The 22676-nt window shown below is 51.4% G+C and overlaps 1 protein-coding gene across 1 annotated transcript; it reads left to right on the top strand.

The window, feature by feature from the left end:
- Window positions 1-266: 266 nt before the first annotated feature.
- Window positions 267-21120, top strand: LOC116838536 (cytochrome P450 2J2-like). The gene is made up of 9 exons (XM_032803825.2): window positions 267-693; window positions 2196-2358; window positions 3199-3348; window positions 5574-5734; window positions 8678-8854; window positions 9373-9514; window positions 17938-18125; window positions 18758-18899; window positions 20873-21120. Exons 1-9 carry the CDS (start codon window positions 523-525, stop codon window positions 21049-21051), a joined length of 1473 nt encoding a protein of 490 aa, XP_032659716.1. The 5' UTR covers window positions 267-522; the 3' UTR covers window positions 21052-21120.
- Window positions 21121-22676: the final 1556 nt, after the last annotated feature.

The raw sequence follows: 22676 nt of genomic DNA, 5'->3' as shown, positions 1-22676 counted from the left end.
TCCAGTAGTGTAAGCTTATGTTTGTGTTGCTAAGAGCAAGACAGGCACGGGGGCACCAGTTTAATAATCTCACCTAGGGCACCATAAATCCTAAGGACGGCCCTGATCAGAACCCAATGATTTCGGGGAGACCTGCGCATTTGGCAAATAAAATCTCATGCCTTGAGTTAACTATTGTGTAATCAAGGTTTAGAATAGCTTGACACGGAATTTTCACAGAGCTCTCGCTCCAATCCACTCCGCTTTTCAGTGAACAGGAGGCGGCTGTGACTGGGAACTCAAAGGTTAAGGTCTGGTGGGAGTGGTTTGGCTGGTGAGATGGTATGAAAGTCTGCTCAGATTAACTCAAGCCTGGCATATCTCCAGGCTTCAGTGTGATGGTGGGTCTGAAGGAAGAGAAACAAAACAGGAAGAGGGGCTTGTAGGAGGGCTGAAAGCTCTCTGGGAGCTGTTAAGACTCCAGCAAAGTGAGAGCTCAGTCTGCTAGCTCCAGAGCCAGACGATAAACGCAGCAGCAAGAGGATGTGGGGGCTCAGTGAGTTTTTTGTGGCTCTGGTTGCGTTTCTCTTGATTGTGCAGTTTCTGAAGCTGCAATGGGCAGGTAGGCGGCTTCCCCCTGGACCAACTCCCCTCCCCTTCATCGGGAACTGGTGGCTGTTGGGATTTAAACTTCACCCTGAGGATCTCGAGAAGGTAATTATTTAGTTTCATATACTTAAGTAACTTGCTTCTCAGACTCTCCCCAGGCAGCAGCTGAGCTCAGCAGAGGCAGGGGATGCTTGTAGACCATTGTCTGATAGGCCTCAGCCTTTGGGTTGGGCTCCTTTCTTGGTCTGACATCTGCCCAAGTTTGTTGATCTTCTGGGGACACAGCAAAGCCCATCCGTGCAACTGGGCAGGGCTTTCAGACTGTGTTAGCTTGGCTAACTGAGGACTGCTGCTCGTCAAGGTGCGGGAGAGGAAGCGTCCATTGATTTTTGGTTTTGTAACACTCCTTTGCTATTGTGGTTTTCGTTTATGTGACAGGCACCTGGAGCCCCCTGATGAGAGGTGTTTGATGTGGAGTTTTAAACCCCAATTAGATAAATACATTTCAGCCATTTTCTCAGTTATTAATATATCATGCTTAGGAAATTTTATCCAGAGTCTGGGCATGTGCAAATAAGTCAGGGTCATAAATTTCATTTCCAGTTAGCAGGGAAAGTGTGACCGTGACATGAACCCTGCTGAGTGTAAGCTTTAATGGCAACTGAGTATATTGGACTTGACAAAAAAAAAATCATCTCACGTGAAGAGAGCGACTTTCACAGAAGGGGAAATGATCACACAAGATGTAAAACCTAAGGTCAAACTTTTCAGTCCTGGGAGCCTAAAGTTGAGCTCCTAAATCTAATTTAGACATGTACCACAATGTACCTACCAGCATAGGTGCCAACTCTGTGGGTGCTCCGGGACTGGAGCTCCCTCAGAAAGAAAAAACAGTGGGTGCTCACTAGCCACCCACAGATCAGCTATGCAACAGCCCTCCTCCAATCAGCTGTTTGGTGGTGGCCAGGAGGTGCTGGGGAGAGGGGGCGGAGCAGGGGCAGGAAGAGGTGGATCGAGGCTGGGGCCTTGGGTGAAGGGGCAGGGCCTTGGGGTAGAGCAGGGGTGGAGCACCCACCCAGAAAAAGGAAAGTCAGTGCTTGTGCATACCAGAATCAAGACATTCCTGTAGCACCCTTACCAGTCGGCATTAGGGCCGGCTCTAGGCCACAGCGCGCCAAGCGCATGCTAGAGGCGGCATGCCGCAGGGAGCGCTCTGCCGCTTGCTGGGACGGCGGCGGGCAGCTCTGGTGGAGCTGCCACAGGCGTGTCTGCAGATGGTCCGCTGGTCCCACGGCTCCAGTGGACTTCCCACAGACATGCCTGCGGCAGCTCCACCAGAGCCGCGGGACCATCGGACCCTCCACAGAAACGCCTGCGGTAGGTCCACCGGAGCTGCAGGACCAGCTAACTGTCCACAGAAACACCTGCGGCAGGTCCACGGGAGCCGTGGGACCGGCGAGCAGCAGAGTGCCCCCCGCGGCATGCCGCCATGCTTGGGGTGGCAAAATTGCTAGAGCCGCCCTGGTCAGCATTAAGAGGTTCTTGGGTCCCAATTTGTTGTATGCCATTTTTCAGACGTGCTTTGCTGACACTGATCATGTCTCTAGTTGGCACAGATTCATGGGAATATCTTCACCTTGTGGTTGGGAGAGAGCCCCGTGATTGTATTGCATGGATTCCAAGCAGTGAAAGACAGTCTGACCACCTACCCTGAAGGTGTTTCTGGCCGGCCAACAACCCCTTTCTTCAATGAAAAGGCCAATGAAAAGGGTAATGTTCTTTTTCCACAGACACCATGCAAAAAACTGGGGAGCCCACTGTAAGTGTGGCTGTTCCATTATTCCACAGCCCTCTCCCCATGGAGCTGCATCTCCAGACTGCAAAAATAGCTACATGAATAACTGGTCTGGTGATGAGTAATGGGGCAGGCAGCCACTGAAGGGTAAAATCCAGAGTGTTAAGGAGATTGTTTGAACCATTCATAGTCTCTTGGGCCCAGAGCTTCAAAATCAATGGGAGCTAGGCATCTAAATAACTTTGAGGATCATTAGTTCTGTCCTGTGAACGTCACTATCGTCAACAGGCTTTCAGTTTGGAGTATGAACATCACTCAGTGTCCCACTGGACATGCCTTTGACACAACACTAATTTTGGGTCATTTACACAGCATGAACGCTTTTGAAACCTGGGCAAGATCTTCCTACCTGCTGGGTGTCAACTCATAGTCCTGCGCTGTCATTCAAACAAAACCATCAATGTTCTTTTATCCATACCCTGCACTGAAACCGACCTCACCCCACATCTCTGTGTGCATCCCCAGCTGTGAAATTATCCTCATATTTTCAGGTGACGTGAATTATGAAAACTGTATGCTGCGTGTTTGAAGCCCCACTTTCTGTTTCACCTAAAAAAAAGCAATAAAACCCTCCAAATACGGGAGTTTTCTGGAGTTGTCACAATCTGTCCATGTCTGAGGCCCCAGATGAAGCAGCTAACAAAGTGCTCGTTCTTCTGGATTTCTCTGTCATGTTAGAAAATATATTTTAAGTTGAACTCTTACTAGGTGAATGATTTTGCTTTATATAAATAACCGATTCTCAATGGCCTCAGGTATTCTTTTGACAAGTGGTCACACTTGGAAGCAGCAGAGACGCTTCGGGCTGATGACCCTGCGGAACCTGGGACTGGGCAAGAATGGCCTGGAGCACCGAATCCAAGAGGAGGCCCGTCACCTGGTGGAGTACTTAATGAGTGAGAGAGGTACATCACCGCCAGCATATCTGGGGCTTTTCACTTACCATAACCTAATTTCCATAGGTTTCATAGAGGTAGCCGTGTTAGTCTGTATCAGCAAAAACAATGAGAAGTCCTTGGGGCACCTTAGACACTAACAAATTTATTCACGCATAAGCTTTCTTGGGCTAAAACCCACTTCATCAGATGCATGGAGTGGAAAATACAGGAGCAGGTATAAATAAATAAAAAGATGACAGTTGCCTTACCAAGTGTGAGGTCAGTCTAACGAGACAATTCGATTAACAGCAGGATACCCAGGGAGGAAAAATAACTTTTTTGTAGTAGTTTTGAGAGTTTCATTTCAAACAGTTGACAAGAAGATGTGAGTAACAGTAGGGAGAAATTAGTATTGGGGAAATTAGGTTTAGGTTTTGTAATGACCCAACCACTCCCGGTCTTTATTCAGGCCTAATTTAATGGTGTCCAGTTTGCAAATTAATTCCAGTTCTGCAGTTTCACGTTGGAGTCTGTTTTTGAAGTTTTTTTGTTGAAGAATTGCCACTTTTAGATCTGTTAGTGAGAGACCAGAGAGATTGAAGTGTTCTCCTACTGGTTTTTGAATGTTATAATTCCTGATGTCAGATTTGTGTCCATTTATTCTTTTGGGTAGAGACTGTTTGGTCTGGCCAATGTACATGGCAGAGGGGCATTGCTGGCACATGATGGCATATATCACATTGGTAGATGTGCAGATGAACAAGCCCCTGATGGTGTGGCGGATGTAGTTAGGTCCTATGATGGTGTCCCTTGAATAGGTATGAGAACAGAGTTGGCAACGGGTTTGTTGCAGGATTTGGTTCCTGGGTTGGTGTTTTTGTTGTGTGATGTGTAGTTGCTGGTGAGTATTTGCTTCAGGCTGGGGAGCTGTCTGTAAGCAAGGACTGGCCTGTCTCCCAAAGTCTGTGAGAGTGATGGATTGTCCTTCAGGGTAGGTTGTAGATCCTTGATGTTGCATTGGAGAGATTTTCGTTGGGGGCTACAGGTGACAGCTTATGGCGTTCTGTTACTTTCTTTGTTGGGCCTGTCTTGTAGTAGGTGACTTCTGGGTACCCTTCTGGCTAAGTCATCTCTCCAGTGCATCATCAAAGGAGCAGATATCAATTCCACCATCCCCTCTAGCTGTTTTTCCCAATCACCCAGCATGTCTACATAGCTAATCCATTGGATTTCTAATGCACCCCTGTCACCATAGTATCTAATCATCGTTCCAGGATCTTGTCTGGGTTAAGAGTCAGCCAGCTAGCCTTCATCCGGGCCTCAGTTTTGCAAAGCCCCTGCTCTCGCCAGGATCAAGTCCATAGGCCCCAATTCCACCCTGCTGTCACACCCTGTGCAACATGAGTGAAGTCACTCAGGTTCCCGTGGACTGTAAGTTAGGACAGAAGTAGCCTCAAAGTCTTAGCCCCCTGCTGAGTGAGATCATCAACAAATAAGACCCCTTGCTGTGTCGGTACCATTACCGGCTCTCTAACTGGAGTGAAAGGGGTCCTAGAGGTGAATGTAAAATAGAAGCAGTGACTGTAATCAGGGGAGAGAGCATAGCAACTGGGTGACACAGGCAATGGATTCACATATAGTCAAGGTATCCCATAGCTCTGCTAACTTTGTCCTGCTGGAATAATTTTTAGAGAAAGAGCCAAGCAGAGAATCTGGGAGCTGTAACCAGCTTCCTGATGCCCCTCCCCACTCCTATGTGCTGCACCAAGCAGACCTCAGCCTCTGGAGAGAATCTGGCCCAGTGAGTTTAGTAGGATTCTGGGGCTGGGAGGAAAAAGCAGCTGTCAGCAACGTGCCCAGTGATCTTTCTCTCTCTCTCAGCCTGAGACGGGAGAACCTGCTGGCATGTGAGTGGCGTTATTGGCCAGGAGCTCGGCTCACTTCACAAACCTTCCAGTGATGTTCTGCTACCACCTGGACAGCTGCAGAGATGGGCAGGGTCCCTTTAACACACTGAACCTTCCGCAGCGAGTTGGCCTGTGACCAGCTTGAGTTGTCTTTGAGTGCTTCTTTTAAATGTTTGTTAGTGAACGATGCTGGATACCAGAATCACAGGCTCAGAAGCGTTCACGACTGAAAAGACCTGCTAGATGGATCCCAGGCTCCTTCCCCAGGCTCCAGGACATGGGATTCGTCTCAGCAGGGGGAGACACGGTGGCAGGCAACATTCATGTTAATAACTGTGTTTGCAGGACAGCCCTTGGACCCTAGTGTCTCCTTCAGACAAGCACTTTCAAATGTCATTTGTGCTGTGGTTTTGGGACATCGCTTCTCCGCCAACGATGAGACCTTCCAGCAGCTGCTTAAAGCCAATAGCTGTGTGCTCAGATCCTCGGGCTCTCTCAGCAAGAGAGTGAGTTTCTTTTGCCCCCCCTCCCTAAACAGAAGATGTGGTATCTGCATCCCGGAGCTCACCAATTAAACTAGACATGACGAAGGCTACGATTTTGGCCCGGGTATTTTTATTAAAAATCATGTCCCGGACACAGGCAATAAACAATACATGGGGAATGTACACAGGGCTGGCATTAGGAGGGTAGCAAGCAAGGCCATTACCCCATGCCACAGGGCGCTCCAGAAAGCTAAGTTACAGGTGTTGGGGCTCGGGCTCCGGCCGCAGGTCAGGAGGCCCATAACTTAGCTTTGTGAGGCCCCAGGTAACTGCCCTGCTTGCTGTCCCCTTACTCCAGCCCTGGCAACAATGGTGCACAAAATGGTGTTTTCGCAGACATCTCTTAAAATCACTGAATCCGTGAGCTCCGGGAGAGAATTGTAGCTTTAAATGTGACTTAATGAGGGTGAAACAAAATGTTGTGCTAATATGCGACTGACCAAGTAGCAAAAGCAGAGTTGGTGGTGGCCACGCTCTGTTACCCATGCGGTATCATGACACTGGAATTTGCTATGCTGACATTTAATAACGTCCAGATGTTGGATCCCAGAAACTAACCAAAACCCCTATCTTAAAATGAGAGAAATTCAGATTCAAAAAGACCTGTCAGGGCCCCCCATCGGTTGTCTTATTCGGTCTGAAAATATTTCCAAGTGTATGAGTTACAAAGTCCCCCCCCGCCCCAAGTCTCAATCCAGGGTGATGTAAAGCCACCTAGCAAACCTGGCTAGCTCAAAATGCCCAAGGCTGCTACCACACCTACGTACATGGGGATTGTCCACTTTCATACCATTGGCTTTCTGAAGATGCCACAAATACCAAACCCTTCTCCATGTCATTGGCACCTTATTTTTGTTGTGGTGGTGCTGCCCACGTACACAGTCCCTGCCCCAAAGAACTTCCCATTGAATTTGAAACGTGATGCAGTGGGTGAGTGGGAGAAACAATAGGATGTAGGGAGTCAGGCTAAGGGGAACTAGTCTTCGTATACACCTGGGTGAGTTTCTGGAATGTGCACAACATGCTGGTTACACATCCCTAAGAAATAATGGGGGAGGGGGTTGTTTTAGTTGGGGTTGGACTAGATGACCTCCTGGGGGGATTTAAAGGAGGAGAATGTATCAGTCTGATGTTCGGGGAGGAAGGTCCGTGTGCAAGGGACAGCATGGAAGAAAGCATGGGAGAAACAGGCCACTGGAAGGTCACAGCTGGAGTCCTGGGCAGGGTGGGGAGTGGGGACACATAAGAGACAAGAGTGGAGAAGTAGGGCGGGGCAGAGTTGTCTCTCTGACATCTCCTCGTGGAGCTCCAGCTGACAAATGAAATGTAGCATGGCCAAAACTGAGCTCCTGATCTTCCTCCAAAGCCCATCGCTCTCCGTAGAGATAGCACCACCATCTGACCTGTTGCTCAAACCGACAATCTTGGCGCAATCTTTCTTCAGCCCTCTCTTTAATCTCTCCCATCCAGGTGATGTCTGAATCTCGCTGCTTCTTCCTGCATGGCATGTTCACGATCCTTTCCTCTTGCTCACGCCGCCAAACCTCTTGTCCAAGCCCTGATCATGCCTTGGCTGCTGCTATCTCTTCATCTCCATACTTGATGCCTATGACCTCGTTTCCTTCAAGTCTTTTCACAATATCATTGCAAAGATCCTCTTCTTGGGTTTCTTGCTCTGGCACACCCACCTTTAAGTCCTTCCATTGGCTACCTACCTGCTCCTGCCTGGCTCTCAATTGTACACTTCCTGTTGTTTTTGTTACCCTCTCTCCTCCATTCTGACCCTGGCCAACTAGTTTGTCTCCTTCACCTGTTGTCTTTTAGACTGTAAGATCTTTTGGGGCAAGGACCGTCGTTTTCCATACATTTGTACAGCTCCTGCCATTCCAAGGCCCTGACTTCTAAGTGCTGCCACAGTATACCCTTTAAATAATAATTACACCCAAAAACCCCTCCTATTTTAAAAGCTTGTTAAGTCTGCACTGTCAAGCACGCCAAAGTTAGGAGATGCCACCATTAAGGTTGTCCATGCAATCTTAATTTGTTTCCCTTGTGCATATGCATTATGATACCATCTTTAATTACAGGTTCCAGAATAGCAGCTGTGTTAGTCTGTATCCGCAAAAAGAACAGGAGTACTTGTGGCACCTTAGAGACTAACAAATTTATTTGAGCATAAGCTTTCATGGGCTACAGCCCACTGCACAGAATGGAACACACAGCAAGAAGATATTTATGCATACAGAGAACATGAAAAAGTGGAAGTAGCCATACCAACTGTAAGAGGCCAATCAATTGAGATGAGCTATCAGCAGCAGGAGAAACAAAACTTTTGAAGTGATAATCAAGATGGCCCATAGAAGGTGTGAGGATACTTAACATGGATTCAAATAGTGTAATGACCCAGCCATTCCCAGGAACGCATCTGAAGAAGTGGGTTTTTTACCCATGAAAGCTTATGCCCAAATAAATTTGTTAGCCTTTAAGGTACCACTGGACTCCTTGTTGTTTTTCTGGATACAGACTAACATGGCTACCCCTCTAATATCTGTGATACAGTGTCTTCGAACTCTTTAGCTCAGCAGACCTTTACTCTCTGTCTGTTCTTTGATTCTAAGCCCAGAAGAAGCAGACATCACAAGGGGAGCCTGGAGTATCTCTCTCTTTGTGTTTGTCTATATCCAAATGGCTCTACTTTCTGGACACTCGGGCTAGCTTTCTAAAGAATTTTAATCATCAGCATCTAGGCTGACGCCCCATACATGAGGCTGAAAATGTGTCCTTCAAAGCAATTAATCCAATAGCAAAATTCCCCACACTGGGCATTTTCGTCTTTGGAGAGCTCCACCAGGAATGTGTTAATTGCAAAGAACAAAAAGCAGCTTCTTTGTATCTCTCCTACAGCTGTACGATACTTTCCCCTGGCTCATGGACCACCTCCCAGGACCTCACAAGAAGGTGCGGTCCTGCGAGGGGTTTCTGTATTGTTTTGCAAAGGAAGAGATCAGACGCCATGAGGAGAGTAGGGTACCAGATGAGCCACAGGATTTCATTGACTTCTACCTGGCACAGATGGTCAAAGTAAGTTTCTGCGCCGCTTGTGACTATAACTCCTCTGTGACTCCATTGCACCTTTCTAGCGCAAACCTCTGCAGAATAAAGTGGAAAAGCAGCAGCTTGTGATGGGATCAGGTGTGTGGATAGGTGGGGGAGTGGCAGAGTCAGAAATCTATAGGGCTCCATTCTGGGCAGAAAGAGGTTAAATTACAGCGCAGTATCAACTGCAGCTCACCAGCCTCCTAGAAACCCAGCTATAAGGAAGGGCACAGGGCCAGAGGGCACAGGCCAAACGGTGTCTCAGAAGGGCGTTGCAAAGCAGCACAGAGCCGAATTGGAATTGAAGGAGGAGACGGGAAGTAACAAAAACAAGAACCTGGAGGGCATCAGAACAAATATTTATATTTTGTGATTTTTCTGAAATCAAAAATACTAAAAGGACCTTGCAAATGGCAGGGAGTCAAAGGAGTGAGCAAGTTCTGCTATTTATCACGCCGACTGTCCTGCCCCGGTGCCCTAATTTATCCCTCGGTCCCCTGCAGTGCAAAGACGACCCCACGGCTACGTTCGATGAAGGTAACCTGATTCAGACTATCCTGGATCTTTTCATAGCAGGCACAGAGAGCACAGCCACGACCCTGCTCTGGGCACTGATCAGCCTGGTGCTTCATCCCGACGTCCAAGGTAAGGCAGAGGGAGACGGGGACACTCACCGTGGATGCGAGTCTGCATGCACATGGAAAATTACCTGGTTCTGCCTGCTTTTATTAGACAAACATTCATTCTAAAACTGACCGTTGGCGGCTGCTGAATCAGCTGAGCTGCAGCCAGCAAAGCGGTAAGATTTCTGGTCATACAATCATTGAACGGAAGACATTAGAAGTGGAAAAGCCTCATAGAGATGCCTAGGCCACCCACTTCCACAATCCAGCCCTGCTGTGAGATTGTTAGCCCACCTGCTTTAAACGTCTCAGGCAATGGGACTTCCACCACTTCCCTTGGGACACTGGCCACGGGCTAACAGATCTTACCAGTGGAAAGTTTTCTTTCCACAGCAGAACCTTCATGATTCGCCCTTTGCTATGCAAAAACCTCATCATTCACACTCGAAATGCACTGGGGCGGGATTTCCACCCCACTCAAGCAGAGCTCAGGTTCAGTGGAGAGGAGGGGCTGCAGCCTGCAGGGACCTGATTAGTGCTCCCTGATCATCAGCTACCCAGTCCACCTGGGATGCAAGTTAGAACTTCACAGGAACAACTCAGGGGCCTCCCATCAGCAGAAAATCAGGCCTAGTAGAGCTGTGCTCGTCCAAGCTTCTTCCTCTCCCTGTCCTGCCTTCACCGTGCCCCTGATCTGCCCCCTTCCCTCTCCAGATGCTGAGACGGAGGTGGTGTCTGGAAGGGGCGGTGGCTCTGCCGTCTTGGTCAGCTATCTGCCTAGTGCTAAGTTGCCCTGCACAGGTGGAATTTTCCACTGGCCACCTCCAGTCACTGAGAGTCTGTCTACACTGCACACTAAGGCGGCCTGGGTTCTGACTCAGGTTTGACCCAAACTCCACTTCTGCCCATACACAAATCAGTCTGACTCAGGGCCCGGGTCCTAGGACCTGCCTGGGGGAATGTCAGAGCCTGAGTCCTGTTGTAACCCGGATCCAAGCCCTGTCATTTCCTGGGTTTGCGGCAGCTCAAGCCGCAGACCCGTCAGAAGGTCTGTGTAGTGCAGTCTGGATGCATTAGCGTGGCCATGAGCCTAGCTCCAGCACTTGTAAATCCAGGTTTACAAAGCAGCGTGGATGCTCAAGTGTTTAGAAACACCAAGTCCACAAGTCCAGGCCCCGCAGACCCAGGCTTAGGGTTCAATGTAGACACACCTTGTAAGGCCATTTTGTGCTGTGTGAGCCCAACAGCCCCTCCTCACGTCTCAGCAACGCTCTGGTAGCAGAGATGGTACGGTAGGCAGGTCTCATTACCAGAACTTAATGCGTGTTACTACAGAACACTTACCCATGTGGGTTGCAGTGTTACCATCCACACCTAAAACTCAGTTGCCCTTGCCAAGTTCATGAACAAAGGGCTTTTTGTGTTTTTCCTCCATGAGGCATTAAGCAGAGCTCTCTTCAGCCCTCCTGCTCCGCCCCTTGTGTTGTATCAAATATAAACACGTGTCCCGCTCTCTCAGGGCACCACACTGAAATCAGCATCTGGCTGGAGAACAGCTGGCTGGAGCTGAACCCAGGCCAGACTGAGGTGATGCTGGTGAGAACTTACCTTCTCAACACACATCCCCCAGTACTGAAGGTGTGTGCCTTCCGACTGAGCGGGTCTGCAGCCTTGGGTCTGCGATGGCAGGTACACACGCTCTGCAGCCCACCCTCGTGGGCATAGTTCTCCTACATCACCATGTGACAGTTCTCGGGGTACCCAGGACTGTGAGTTTCCTTGTTACCCTCCTGCCTCCAGAAAGAGATGGGCTTGATTGTACTTAGCTGAGTGTCAGCTACCTGACCCCACCAGCCTGTTAGCCATCCCAACAACCTCCTCTGGGGTAGACCAGCCCTTCCTTTGCCCTGCAGGCTAACTAGAGGTGCACCCCACTGCCGGAGCCCATCTGAAGTGTTCCCCTGTAGCGTCCAGCCCCTTATCCACTGAACACTCAGAAATACCAGGACTGCTGTCCCCAAAGACACAGCGTACGCACCAGCTTGTTCTATTCGACTCAGGGTCTGCTCCTTGTATCACACCACAGCACTGAGCTGCATTTCTAGTGAAAACAACAATGAGGGTATTAGCAAAGATTCGAGGTTCAAGAGAGCGTGAGTACGGGTAATGGACACAAGAGGGTTGCATACAAAACAACATCAGAACACACTTTCTAGAGACTAAATTTAGCTTACCAGGCTAAACTTCTGGCTGAAGAAGTTTCTCTCACCCCAAAGGTCTTTTGCAGCATTTCAGCCAAGGTTGGTTGCGATCCTGTTTTTAGAAATGTAATCGCACTGACCGATTACTTCCTAGGTGGAGGGTAAAAGGGTGTCTTCCTTGCCTTCTCCTTATATCCCCCACTCGTTGTCTGTTCTTAGGGTCACGATAACCCAACCTAGCTTATTCTCCAGTGTGCTGCCTTCCTGTTGATTTCACATCCCCACCATTGACTTCATATATAAATGAGACTTCTGTTGTGTTGGCTTACAATGCGCGGAGCAGAGGTTTTCAAACTGTGGGGCATGCCCCCTTAGGGGGGTGTGGAAGGGCCCGGGCCACCTCCTACAGGGGGAGGGGAGGCAGAACCACCCAGCCCCACTCCACTCCCAGCTCTGCTCCATCTCCTGTTCCAGCTCCCAGCCCCGCGCCCGGCCACAGCGCTGTTCCCAGCTCCGGCCCTTCTCCCTGCCCCCAGCTGCGGCTGCAGCCTCTGCCCCCTTACTCCTGTCTGTGTCCTCCCTTGCCCTGAGAGTCATGGTCCCCCTCCCAGCTCGGGATCCATGGGCGGGGCATAGACATGGGTTGCGGGGTGTGACCCTCAAAAGTTTGGGGATCAGTGGCTGAGAGACAGGTGAATACACACCTTTTGTCGGGCACCAAACCTATTTATCAGCTTTGCCTTGATACAGACTTTAGGACCATATTTTCAGCACACACACATGCTTGGTCTACACTACAGAGTTAGATCATCAGAAGGCAGCTTACATTGACCTAATTACGTCAGTGCCTACGCTACTTATGTTTCCAGTGTAGACATGGCCTCGGTATGTGCACAGACATTTCACAGCGATAGGTTGACCAGCATGACCCTGGCTTTTCAGACCCCCCATGACTGATTTTCCCTCTAATTTTTCCCATGCACGTGCGGAATGAATTTTGTTACGTGCACCGATATGGAGGTGATGCATGGTGTCACGGAGTCACCGGGCGATGCTCTGGAACTGCTCCCCACTAAGCCAGTCAGGACTTTGGGGAGCCTCCTCTCCCTTGGAGCAGACTTGTTCAGGGCAAGAAGCTCACACGTCTTCACCTCCTGGGTCTCTCCTTGGAGCATTCAGCATCCTCTGCCCCTCCGTGGGCTTCCCACAGCGAGCCCACCCAGGCGGGGTCCTGGGGAAGCCACAGGGTTCTGCACCCCCACTTTGCAGTCAGACGTGACTCTCAGCCAGCAAAACAGAGGTTTATTCGATGACAGGAACAGGGTCTAAAACAGAGCTTGTAGATACAGCGAACCAGACCCCTCGGCCGGGTCCATTCTGGGGGGCAGTGAGCCAGACCCCTAGGTCTGCACTTCACTCCTTATCCCCAGGTAGCTCCAGACTAACCAACCCCTCCAGCCCCTCCTCTCTGCTCAGCTCCTTTCCCGGGCCAGGAGGTCACCTGATCCCTTTGTCTCCAACACCTGCAGTTGGCACCTTTGCAGAGGAGGGGCCCAGGCCATCAGTTGCTAGGATACAGAGTGCCAGGCATTAGGTGCACTGGCCCTTTGCTCTGCCAGATACTTAAGAACTGCCTAGGGGACACTGAGGCACCAACACAGTATTCAGAGCAAACATTAGGAACAGTCCCAGTTCGTCACATCTCTCCCCCCTTCGAGACCGAACTGAGCCAGGTCACTCCAGCCAGTGACCTGGGGAAGTTCGAACCCACCAACGTTCCCATGGATGCCCCAGCATCTCTCCAATTCCTTGGTGTGAGTTACACCAGGCCCTCCCAGTTTTGTGCCCTCTCTTGGCTTGAGTGTGCTTGATGGCACTTGCAGGCCGCATGTGGGAAGGTTTATGCGGCCTGTACCCTTTTGCCACCCCAATACTCCTGGGGTTTAAACTGGGACAGGGTCTTCTCCCAGCACTCTGGGCTGCGATTCGGGCTCTCTTGGTTAAGAGCCCCCATCTTGGCCTTGGCCAGCTCTGGGCTTGGGCAGCCGCTCCCCACCTTGTGGCCCAGATACAACACCTCTGCCATCCCCATCTTATACTTTCCAGCTTTTACCGTCAGTCCCACCTCCTTGAGGCAGCCCAGCCCCCTCTTCACCTGGGACACCTGTTCCTCCCAGGTCTGGCTAAAGATGCACATGTTATCAGTGTCTGCCAGGGCCAAGTTCTCCATCCCCCTCTGCTTGTCTAGAATCTCCCCAGGCCTAGGCATGGGGTCGGCATCGGACGCTGTGATGGCTTTAAGCTTCTGACAGCCCCCATAAAACCAGACCATCCTGTCTCCCTTGGGGATCAGCCCCACGGATGAGGCCCATGGGCTGTAAAACGGCTGGATCCCATCTAAAGCCAGCATGTCCTTGACCTCTCTCTCCAGGATCTGGGTTGCTTTCCCAGTGACTCTGAATGGGGAACACCTGATGGGGAGATTGGCTCCCACCTCAGGGAAGAGATCCACCAGGGGGTCTTTTCCCTTCTCCTCCCAATCCTCCCCTTTCCGGTCCAGGGGTCCCCTCACTCTCCTCCCATCCAGCAGCTTGAGAGGGAAGAACCCTGTGGATTCCTGGGGCACCACCAGCTGCCTCCTGATTCCCCTCAGTTCTACTTCCCCTTGGGGAGCCCATTCCCGGGACAGGAATCCCTTCTCCCGCAGGACTCTGTCCCTGCAGCCTTCCCCAAGGGGGTTTGCAGCGCTGTGGCCAGCAAGTTCCCTCAGCTTCTCCAAGGAGGGATCTCTCTGCAGCTCGGTCTGGGATTCAGCTGCTGGGGCAGGGAGTGGGACCTGCTCCCTCTCACTGGCTGGGCCTGGGGTCACAGCCCCCCTGAGCCTTGTCCCTGGTAGCTCCCTCCCTGCTGTGTAATCATTTCCCAGCAGCACGTCTGGACCAGGCAAACCTGGTTGGCAGCTGACCTGCCTTGCCTGGGTGTCCCCCCACTCAGCTGGGGTCTCAGCTCCCCCCGTGCTCAGCGCTGCCCTGGCTGTCCCAGTGGGGGCAGGCAGCGAGCTCTCTGCTCTGGTCTCAGCATCAGAGCCAGCGTGAGCCCCCTCTCCGGTGTGCAGGGGGGCGGGGAGCATCTCTCCCTCCCCCTCAGTCCCAGGGGGCTGGTTACAGGTAGGCAGGTATCCTGAGTCCAGCAGCCCCTCCCCACTGCCAGCCAGGTCATTTGCATTTTCACTGACCATTTCCATCCCAGCCAATTGGTTCCCTGGATTCAAATTCAAACCCTCGGCAGTTACAGGAGCAGGGCCGGGATCCTGTCCCAAGGGGAGACAGTCCCCCCCCAACAGGGCCTCCCAGCCGATATCCTGGAGAACCCCAATGACCAGCCAGTCCGACCCCTCCTGCGTCTGCACAGGGATCCAGGCCATAGGCAGGGCGAGGGGCTTCACCCCAGGGACCTTCACCCAGGTCCCACAGTCCCTCAGCATCTGCGGCTGCACCACCACAGTTCCCTCTGTCCCAGGGCCTCGCCCCTGCAGGCGTGTTTCCCCACTGACCCCTGGGCAGCCCCCTATGTCTCTCCACTCCACCATCACCAGTCCGTGCTGCTGCTGCTTCTCCTGCAGCTTTTCCACAGCCTCTTGCTCTCTCTCATGGTCCTCTCGCTCTCTCAGGCTCTGCTCCAATCCCATCCGTCTCCGATCCCCTGATGGGGAACCCAATCGTGAAGATCCTTGTCTGGTTGGGGACCAGACTCTCAGGAGTGCCTGGCTGCTGCTCCAGCTGCTCCCAGATCCTCTTGTAGCCCCATCTGGGTCAGGAATCTGCTCCTCAGAGCGGTCCTCCTCCTCCAACTGCACGATTAACTGTGCCTTGGTGAACTTCCCCATGCGTAACTCTCTCTTTGTACACAGGATCACAATGTCCTTCTTAAGGAGATGGTGATAGGCCATCACTTCACTGTTCCCAAGTGGCTCTGGACTCACAGGCCTGTGTGCTCTTGGCTCCACCATGGTTTCCAGGAAGACCCCCTGGTGTGCCAGCCCTTCTCGTGATCACCAACACTTTGCCAGGCTCAAGCTGCAGACTCCTCTGCCCTGGGACCGCTCCTGCAATCCCCAGGGGAATCCTGCTACTGCAAAATTCCTCCTCTCTCCCAGGGTTGAGCAGCAAGCTCCTTCGCCCCTGAGACCACTCGCTGCAGTCCTGAGGGGGACCCCGTTACTCCAACAGTCTTTCTCCCTGGTCACACACTCCCAGAGGTTAACTGCTCCCTGAAACTGTCCCTCTCTGACCCTTCAGCAGCCTGGTCCTCATTATCCGTCCTCTGTTTTACTGCTCCCCAGTCATTTACTGCAAGATGCGCCATTCACGTGGTGCGGTATATCCCAGTGCTGCCACCAATTGTCACGGAGTCCCCGGGCGATGCTCTGGAACTGCTCCCCACTAAGCCAGTCAGGACTTTGGGGAGCCTCCTCTCCCTTGGAGCAGACTTGTTCAGGGCAAGAAGCTCACACGTCTTCACCTCCTGGGTCTCTCCTTGGAGCATTCAGCATCCTCTGCCCCTCCGTGGGCTTCCCACAGCGAGCCCACCCAGGCGGGGTCCTGGGGAAGCCACAGGGTTCTGCACCCCCACTTTGCAGTCAGACGTGACTCTCAGCCAGCAAAACAGAGGTTTATTCGATGACAGGAACAGGGTCTAAAACAGAGCTTGTAGATACAGTGAACCAGACCCCTCGGCCGGGTCCATTCTGGGGGGCAGTGAGCCAGACCCCTAGGTCTGCACTTCACTCCTTGTCCCCAGGCAGCTACCGACTAACCTCCCTCCAGCCCCACCTCTCTGCTCAGCTCCTTTCCCGGGCCAGGAGGTCACCTGATCCCTTTGTCTCCAACACTTTCAGCTGGCACCTTTGCAGAGGAGGGGCCCAGGCCATCAGTTGCTAGGAGGCAGAGTGCCCGGCAGTTAGGGGCACTGGCCCCTTCCTCTGTAGCAATCACACACCCTTATCCCACCACCAAGATACTTAAGAACTGCCTAGGGGACACTGAGGCACCAACACAGTATTCAGAGCAAACATTAGGAACAGTCCCAGTTCGTCACACATGGCGAGGCTGAGGGGTTCAGAGTGTTGGAGGGGGCTCAGGGCTGAGGCAAAAGGTTGGAGTGCGGAGAGGGGGTGAGGGCTCCTGCTGGAGTGCAGGCTCTGAGGTGGGGCTGGGGATGAGGAGTTCAGGGTGCAGGAGGGGCCTCAGTGCTGGGACAGAGAGTTGAGGTGCAGGGGGGTGAGGGCTTCAGCAGGGGCACGGGCTCTGGTCTTTGGGGAACCAGAATGTACAGCCCAGGATCAGGATAGTCTTGTAACCCCCTTTACTCATTGGCATAGAGGGATTCTTAGGGTCACACCCAGTAGCTCTCACAAAACAGTGATGCCTGGAAAGCAGGGCAGCTGCACCCAGGATCATATATAAAAGTACAAGCCTGCTGCCCTAGGGAGAACCACTTTGCTGCTCACCAATTGTGTTTTTTCCGTGCGTTAACATTTTCTAGGCTTATTCCAGTCCCTGAAGGTGGTTCCCTTTTGCCTTGGAAGGTTTGTGCTCAGGCTATTTGGCCACTTTCAGGTTAAGCAACTGTGAAAAATATACTAGACCTGCTGTAAAATGATTAATCTGCCATTGTTCTGTGCCTGGGTAACTCCTGAATAGCTGGGTCTACTTCAGCTCAATTCCCCCCCAGTGGGTACCAGTTCCATCTCCCTGAGCCAGCAGGGCTTCCTGTGCTGGGGGTGAGGATTTCCATCAGGCTGCTAGGCAGCCCCTGGGAGCATCAGACAAACAGGAGTTTTGTCTGTGGAATGAAGTGAGAAGAAACTTTCCCTGCACTTTGAGTTGCTCCTGCTGCATCTTGCCTCCAGCTCCCTCTCACAGCAAAGAAAGGGAAAGCTGTGCTCCAGGGCTGAATTTGACCCTGATGCCAAGTTTCAACTGGCATCTGTGAGTCTGCTGGGAAAGCGCAGGTCCCCCTTAGAGATAAAGATGTAGAAATAACCAGCGAACTGATTCCCTTGGCATGGCTTCCCATTGCTCACTGCACTTGACCAGCATGAAGGGAGTAATTCCTCCTTCAGTCTAAAGGGAATCCTGCCAAGAAGTGACAGAGTCCTAGAATACGCACACATCCCTGGGCACGCACTCACTGCCCAAATACGTGTCCTTCCATTTGCATCAAGCTGAATGTGTCTCCTCAGAGAAGGTCCAGAAGGAGCTGGCTGCTGTGTTGGGTCCTTCCCAGTTAATCTGTTACGAAGATCGGAAGAACCTGCCCTACACCAATGCCGTGATTCATGAGATCCAGAGGTACAATTGCATTGCCCCGGTCGGAGTCGCCAGACAATGCGTGAAGGACACAACACTCTTGGGGTTACCTGTCCCAAAGGTACAGAGATGTTATCCATGCTTCTGCCCTCCTCTCCCATCAAAGGGGTCAAATGTACTAGGAATGCAACTCATTCCTGCTTCCACGTATATAACATGCCTGTTCCTCCTTGCACTTTCTGAAGCCATCAGCAGTAGGGCAAAATGAGACAGCACAGTACAGCCACTTTGCACGCGTGCCGGTAACGGGATACAACGTGCAAGGCAGTGCATGATCAGGTGCTGTATCTCTTTCCTGATATATCAGACTGCCCCTAATTTGCAAATGCTCCATCAGCCTCTTAAAACCTCTCACTGGCTTTGCCGCTTCGACACAAAAATCTTACTTTGTAAAACTGACGCATTTAAAATATGAAGCGTTAACATTTTCCTTCCATTAAGGAATCAGTGTTAAAGCGGGAGAATCCTGCAAAACTGCCTCTTCTTTCAGGCTCCATCCTGCCAGTGGGTGGCTCAGAAATGATTAACAGAAATAAAAACATACCATCCAATAGTCTCCCAGTTTACTCCAATGAGACAGATCTCTCTCCAGGGGACATGCCATGCACTGCACTACATGAGGCCTGAAAACCGTCTCTTTAACCACCTGAGGGAGTGAGGATCAGAACTAAATCAGATGCTTCTTCTTTGCAGGGCACTGTCATCTTGCCAAATATATGTTCTGTCTTGTCTGACCCTGAGCAGTGGGAGACACCTCGCCAGTTCAACCCGACTCACTTCCTGGATAAGAATGGAAACTTCATTAGCAGAGAAGCGTTCTTACCATTCTCAGCGGGTAAATGCACTGACAGCTAAACAGTTTTTCATGGGGTAGATTGTGAATGCAGAATTTGTGGAGATTTACAGTTAAACCTTGCTAATCTGCACGCTTTATAATTTGCATTTAGAATGGCAAACTCACCTCGCTTCCCAGCGAAAATGTATTTGCAGAATGCTGTGGGATTCTTCTACTACACGATTTCATTATTTGTACAAAAATCACAGCACGCTGGCCACCATTAAAATGACATTTACCGCTAGTTGCCACAGTGTGGCATCCGAGATACCACAGCGTTTTCCCCTATACTTCAAAATTCAAATGTTGATTTTTAATGGCAAGTGCCATTCATAGACTTGAAGGCCAGAAGGGACCATCTTGATCATCTAGTCTGACCTGCACATTGCAGGCCACAGAACCTCACCCACCCGCTGCTGTAATAGGCCCTGTCACGGAGTCCCCGGGCGATGCTCTGGAACTGCTCCCCACCAAGCCAGGCAGGACTTTGGGGAGCCTCCTCTCCCTTGGAGCAGACTGTCTGTAGGGCAAGAAGCTCACATGTCTTCACCGCCTGGGTCTCTCCTTGGAGCATGCAGCATCCTCTGCCCCTCCGTGCGCTTCCCACAGCAAGTCTGCCCAGGCGAGGTCCTGGGGAAGCCACAGGGTCCTGCACCCCCACTTTGCAGTCAGACGTGACTCTCAGCCAGCCAGTAAAACAGAGGTTTATTCGATGACAGGAACACGGTCTAAAACAGAGCTTGTAGGTACAGGGAACCTACAGCCAGGTCCATTCTGGGGCCCAGTGAGGCAGACCCCCATATTCTGCCCTCACTCCTCATCCCCAGCCAGCCCCAAACTGCCCAAACCCCCTCCTGCCCCTCCTCCTCTGGCTTTGTCTCTTTCCCAGGCCAGGAGGTCACCTGATCTCTTTGTTCTCCCACACTTTTAGCATCCCCCTGCAGGGGGGGGAGGGCCCCGGCCATCTTTTGCTAGGAGACAGAGGGTCAGTGATTTATGCACTCTGGCCTTTAACCCACCACCCAGAAACTTAAGAAATGCACAGGGGAATGCATAGGAGGAAATTGAGGCACCCACATAGTATTAGGGGAAACATTAAGAACAGTCCAACTTCGTCACAGACCCCTAACCTCTGGCTGAGTTACTGATGTCCTCAAATCTTGGTTTAAAGATGTCAAGTTATAGAAAATTCACATTTGCTCAAGTTTAAACCTGGAGGTGAACCATGCTCCATTCTGCAGAGGAGGGTGAAACCCCCCAGTATCTCTGCCAATCTGATCTGGAGGGAAATTCCTTCCAGATCCCAAATCTGGTGACCAGTTAGACCCTAAGCATGTGGGCAGACCCACCAGCCAGACACCTGGGAAAAAATTCTGTGTATCCTCCCAATCTAATGTCCCATCTCCAGCTGTTGGGGATTTTTGCTACAGGCAGTTGTTGATGGGTCCCAAGACATTGTAGGCGGTCCTGTCACACCATCCTCTCCATAAACTTATCAAGCTCAGTCTTGAATCCAGCTGGGTTTGTTGCATTTTGTATAGACATGAAAATTGAAGTTGTCTAAATCAATTTTGTGATAGATTTGAAGTGTTTGCTTGCTTATCAATTTGCGAAATTCATTAATAAACAATGGATCTCTCAATCATTAGTCCAAATTAGCCAAGTTCTATTGTTCTAAGAAATCTGTGGACCGTGCAAATGACCCCCTCCATCCCTTTGGGAATAGCTAGTGAAAAATGATTCCTAATGCTAGTTACCCGAGAACAGCAAATTCTTTGATGCACATGTGCAGACCTAGCCTCAGACCTTTGACTTCACAGGTAGAACATGATTTTGCTTTTAAACTGAGGACTAGAATCCTGCCAAGTCTAAAATTTCTCATGCTGTCATTTTTTGAGTTTCACAAGCAATATAAGGGAAACGTTGGTTTTTTTTCTTAACTCACTAACTGCTCGTCCTCTCTCCCGCGTTAGGGCACCGTGTGTGTTTGGGGGAGCGCCTGGCAAGGACTGAGCTCTTCATCTTCTTCACCAACCTGCTGAGGGCATTCACCTTCAGGCTGCCAGAGGGAATGACTGAAATTAACACTGAGCGTATTTTCGGAGGCCTTTTGCAACCTCACCACTATAAGATCTGTGCTGTTCCTCGCTAGGCAGCAGCACGTCACAGACCACCAGGAAACCCAATAGGCAGGGGTGTTTCTCATGGTGAATTTCCATAAATAAACTATAAAACACAGAATTATGGCACCTGGCATTATTTCTGGCTGACCAGGAATCTGACTCTTGGGAGGGAGAATTGAGAGAGGGTTAGTCTATTGCAGTGATCCTCAACCTTTTTGTCTGACGGGCGCCAGACGAAGGACCATGGCGGCGGTCGAGCATTTTGAATTTCGGCGGCATTTCGGCAGATGCCCAACCGCTGGTCAGGACACGGGCAGCACATAGGGGATTCCTGGTCAATTGTAATGCAAGGATGGTAGAGTTTTTAAAAATCTCCTAATTATGAGATTAGAGTAGCGGGTGTGTGGTGGGTGAAACCCCATCATGGGCTAGAAAAGGTTAAAAGGTAGCTAGTCACATTGATTACACCTGTACCCTGATTAATTAGCTGCTTCTCAGCGATAGGTGCTGGGAGAGGCATCAGGTGATAACTTAGTGGATACCCGGCAGGAGCGGCTCTAGGTATTTTGCCACCCCAAGCATGGCAGGCAGGCTGCCTTCAGCGGCTTGCCTGCGGGAGGTCCCCGGTCCTGTGGATTTGGCGTCACGCCTGTGGGAGGTCCCCCGAAGCCGTGGGACCAGCAGATCCTCCGCAGGCATGCCGCCGAAGGCAACCTGCCTGCCGCCCTCGCGGCAACAGGCAGAGTGCCCCCCGTGGCTTGCCGCCCCAGGAACGCGCTTGGCGTGCTGGTGCCTGGAGCCGCCCTGATACCTGGGCCCCATAAAAGGGGCGAGAGCTCAGTCTGATGGGAGGAATGACAGAGAGATGTCTGTGAGGGGAGAACAGATGCCTCGGGAAGGCTCAGTACTGGAGCTGGGGAGCCAGCCCGGAGAGAGCCTGGAAATAGAGCTTGGAGGTGACGCGAAGGCAGGTGGCCTCCCGGGGGCACTCGTGTGAGAACCCTGGCAAGGAGAAGCTCTGAGGACAGGAGGCTTTACGACAGGGAGTTCGATCCCTCGCAGCTGAGGTGACAGCTGATCTGAAGTTGGAGAGAAGGGCAGAAGTGGAGAGGACAGGAGGCAAGAACCAGAAGGGAAAAGAGGAACATATGGCCCCTGTTATCCAGGCTGAGTTATCTAGGCCCTAATTGCCACGCAAGGGGTTGGCTGGAGAATTCCCCCTGCTGAGAGGGAATCTCCATAGGCATGATACTGGCAGGCACAGTCTTCGTCAGCTGCCCTTCCCCTACCACTGTAATGGGGTGAGGAGAACGGGGCATGTGCCCAAGCCTTGACTGGCGCAATCTCCATTATCGAGCAGTAAAAGTTAGCGTCGGTCACTGCTACTCCAACTTCCATCAGAGCAGGCAGGCAGAGGATCAGGGAGCCAGGACCAGCTCCCTCTGGCTGCTATGGCACCGCGCAGTGTCAGTGTGGTGGAACACAGTTTCAATCCTCCACACGCTAACCCATTGTACTGGTGCTGCCAAACCCCAGAGGCTCAAGAGCTTCCAACTCAATTCCCCTTTCCACCCAATGTGGTACAAGGTTTTGAACTTGGGGCTCCCTGCCCACGTCAGGAGCATGCTCTGGGCTATGGAGCCTCCTGGGATGG

The sequence above is a fragment of the Chelonoidis abingdonii genome, chromosome 8, assembly GCF_003597395.2.
Source record: "Chelonoidis abingdonii isolate Lonesome George chromosome 8, CheloAbing_2.0, whole genome shotgun sequence".
NCBI classification, from domain to species: Eukaryota; Metazoa; Chordata; order Testudines; family Testudinidae; genus Chelonoidis; species Chelonoidis abingdonii.
Note: the sequence above shows the minus strand (reverse complement) of the source record. Positions and strands in the feature narration are given on the sequence as shown.

Bases quoted from the DNA above. Each gene is read 5' to 3' on its own strand.
- LOC116838536 (XM_032803825.2), top strand. From the start codon at position 523: ATGTGGGGGCTCAGTGAGTTTTTTGTGGCTCTGGTTGCGTTTCTCTTG. The intron at 3,349-5,573 runs GTACATCACCGC...CTGTGTTTGCAG, and splicing joins GTACTTAATGAGTGAGAGAG to GACAGCCCTTGGACCCTAGT. The intron at 9,515-17,937 runs GTAAGGCAGAGG...GTGTCTCCTCAG, and splicing joins GCTTCATCCCGACGTCCAAG to AGAAGGTCCAGAAGGAGCTG.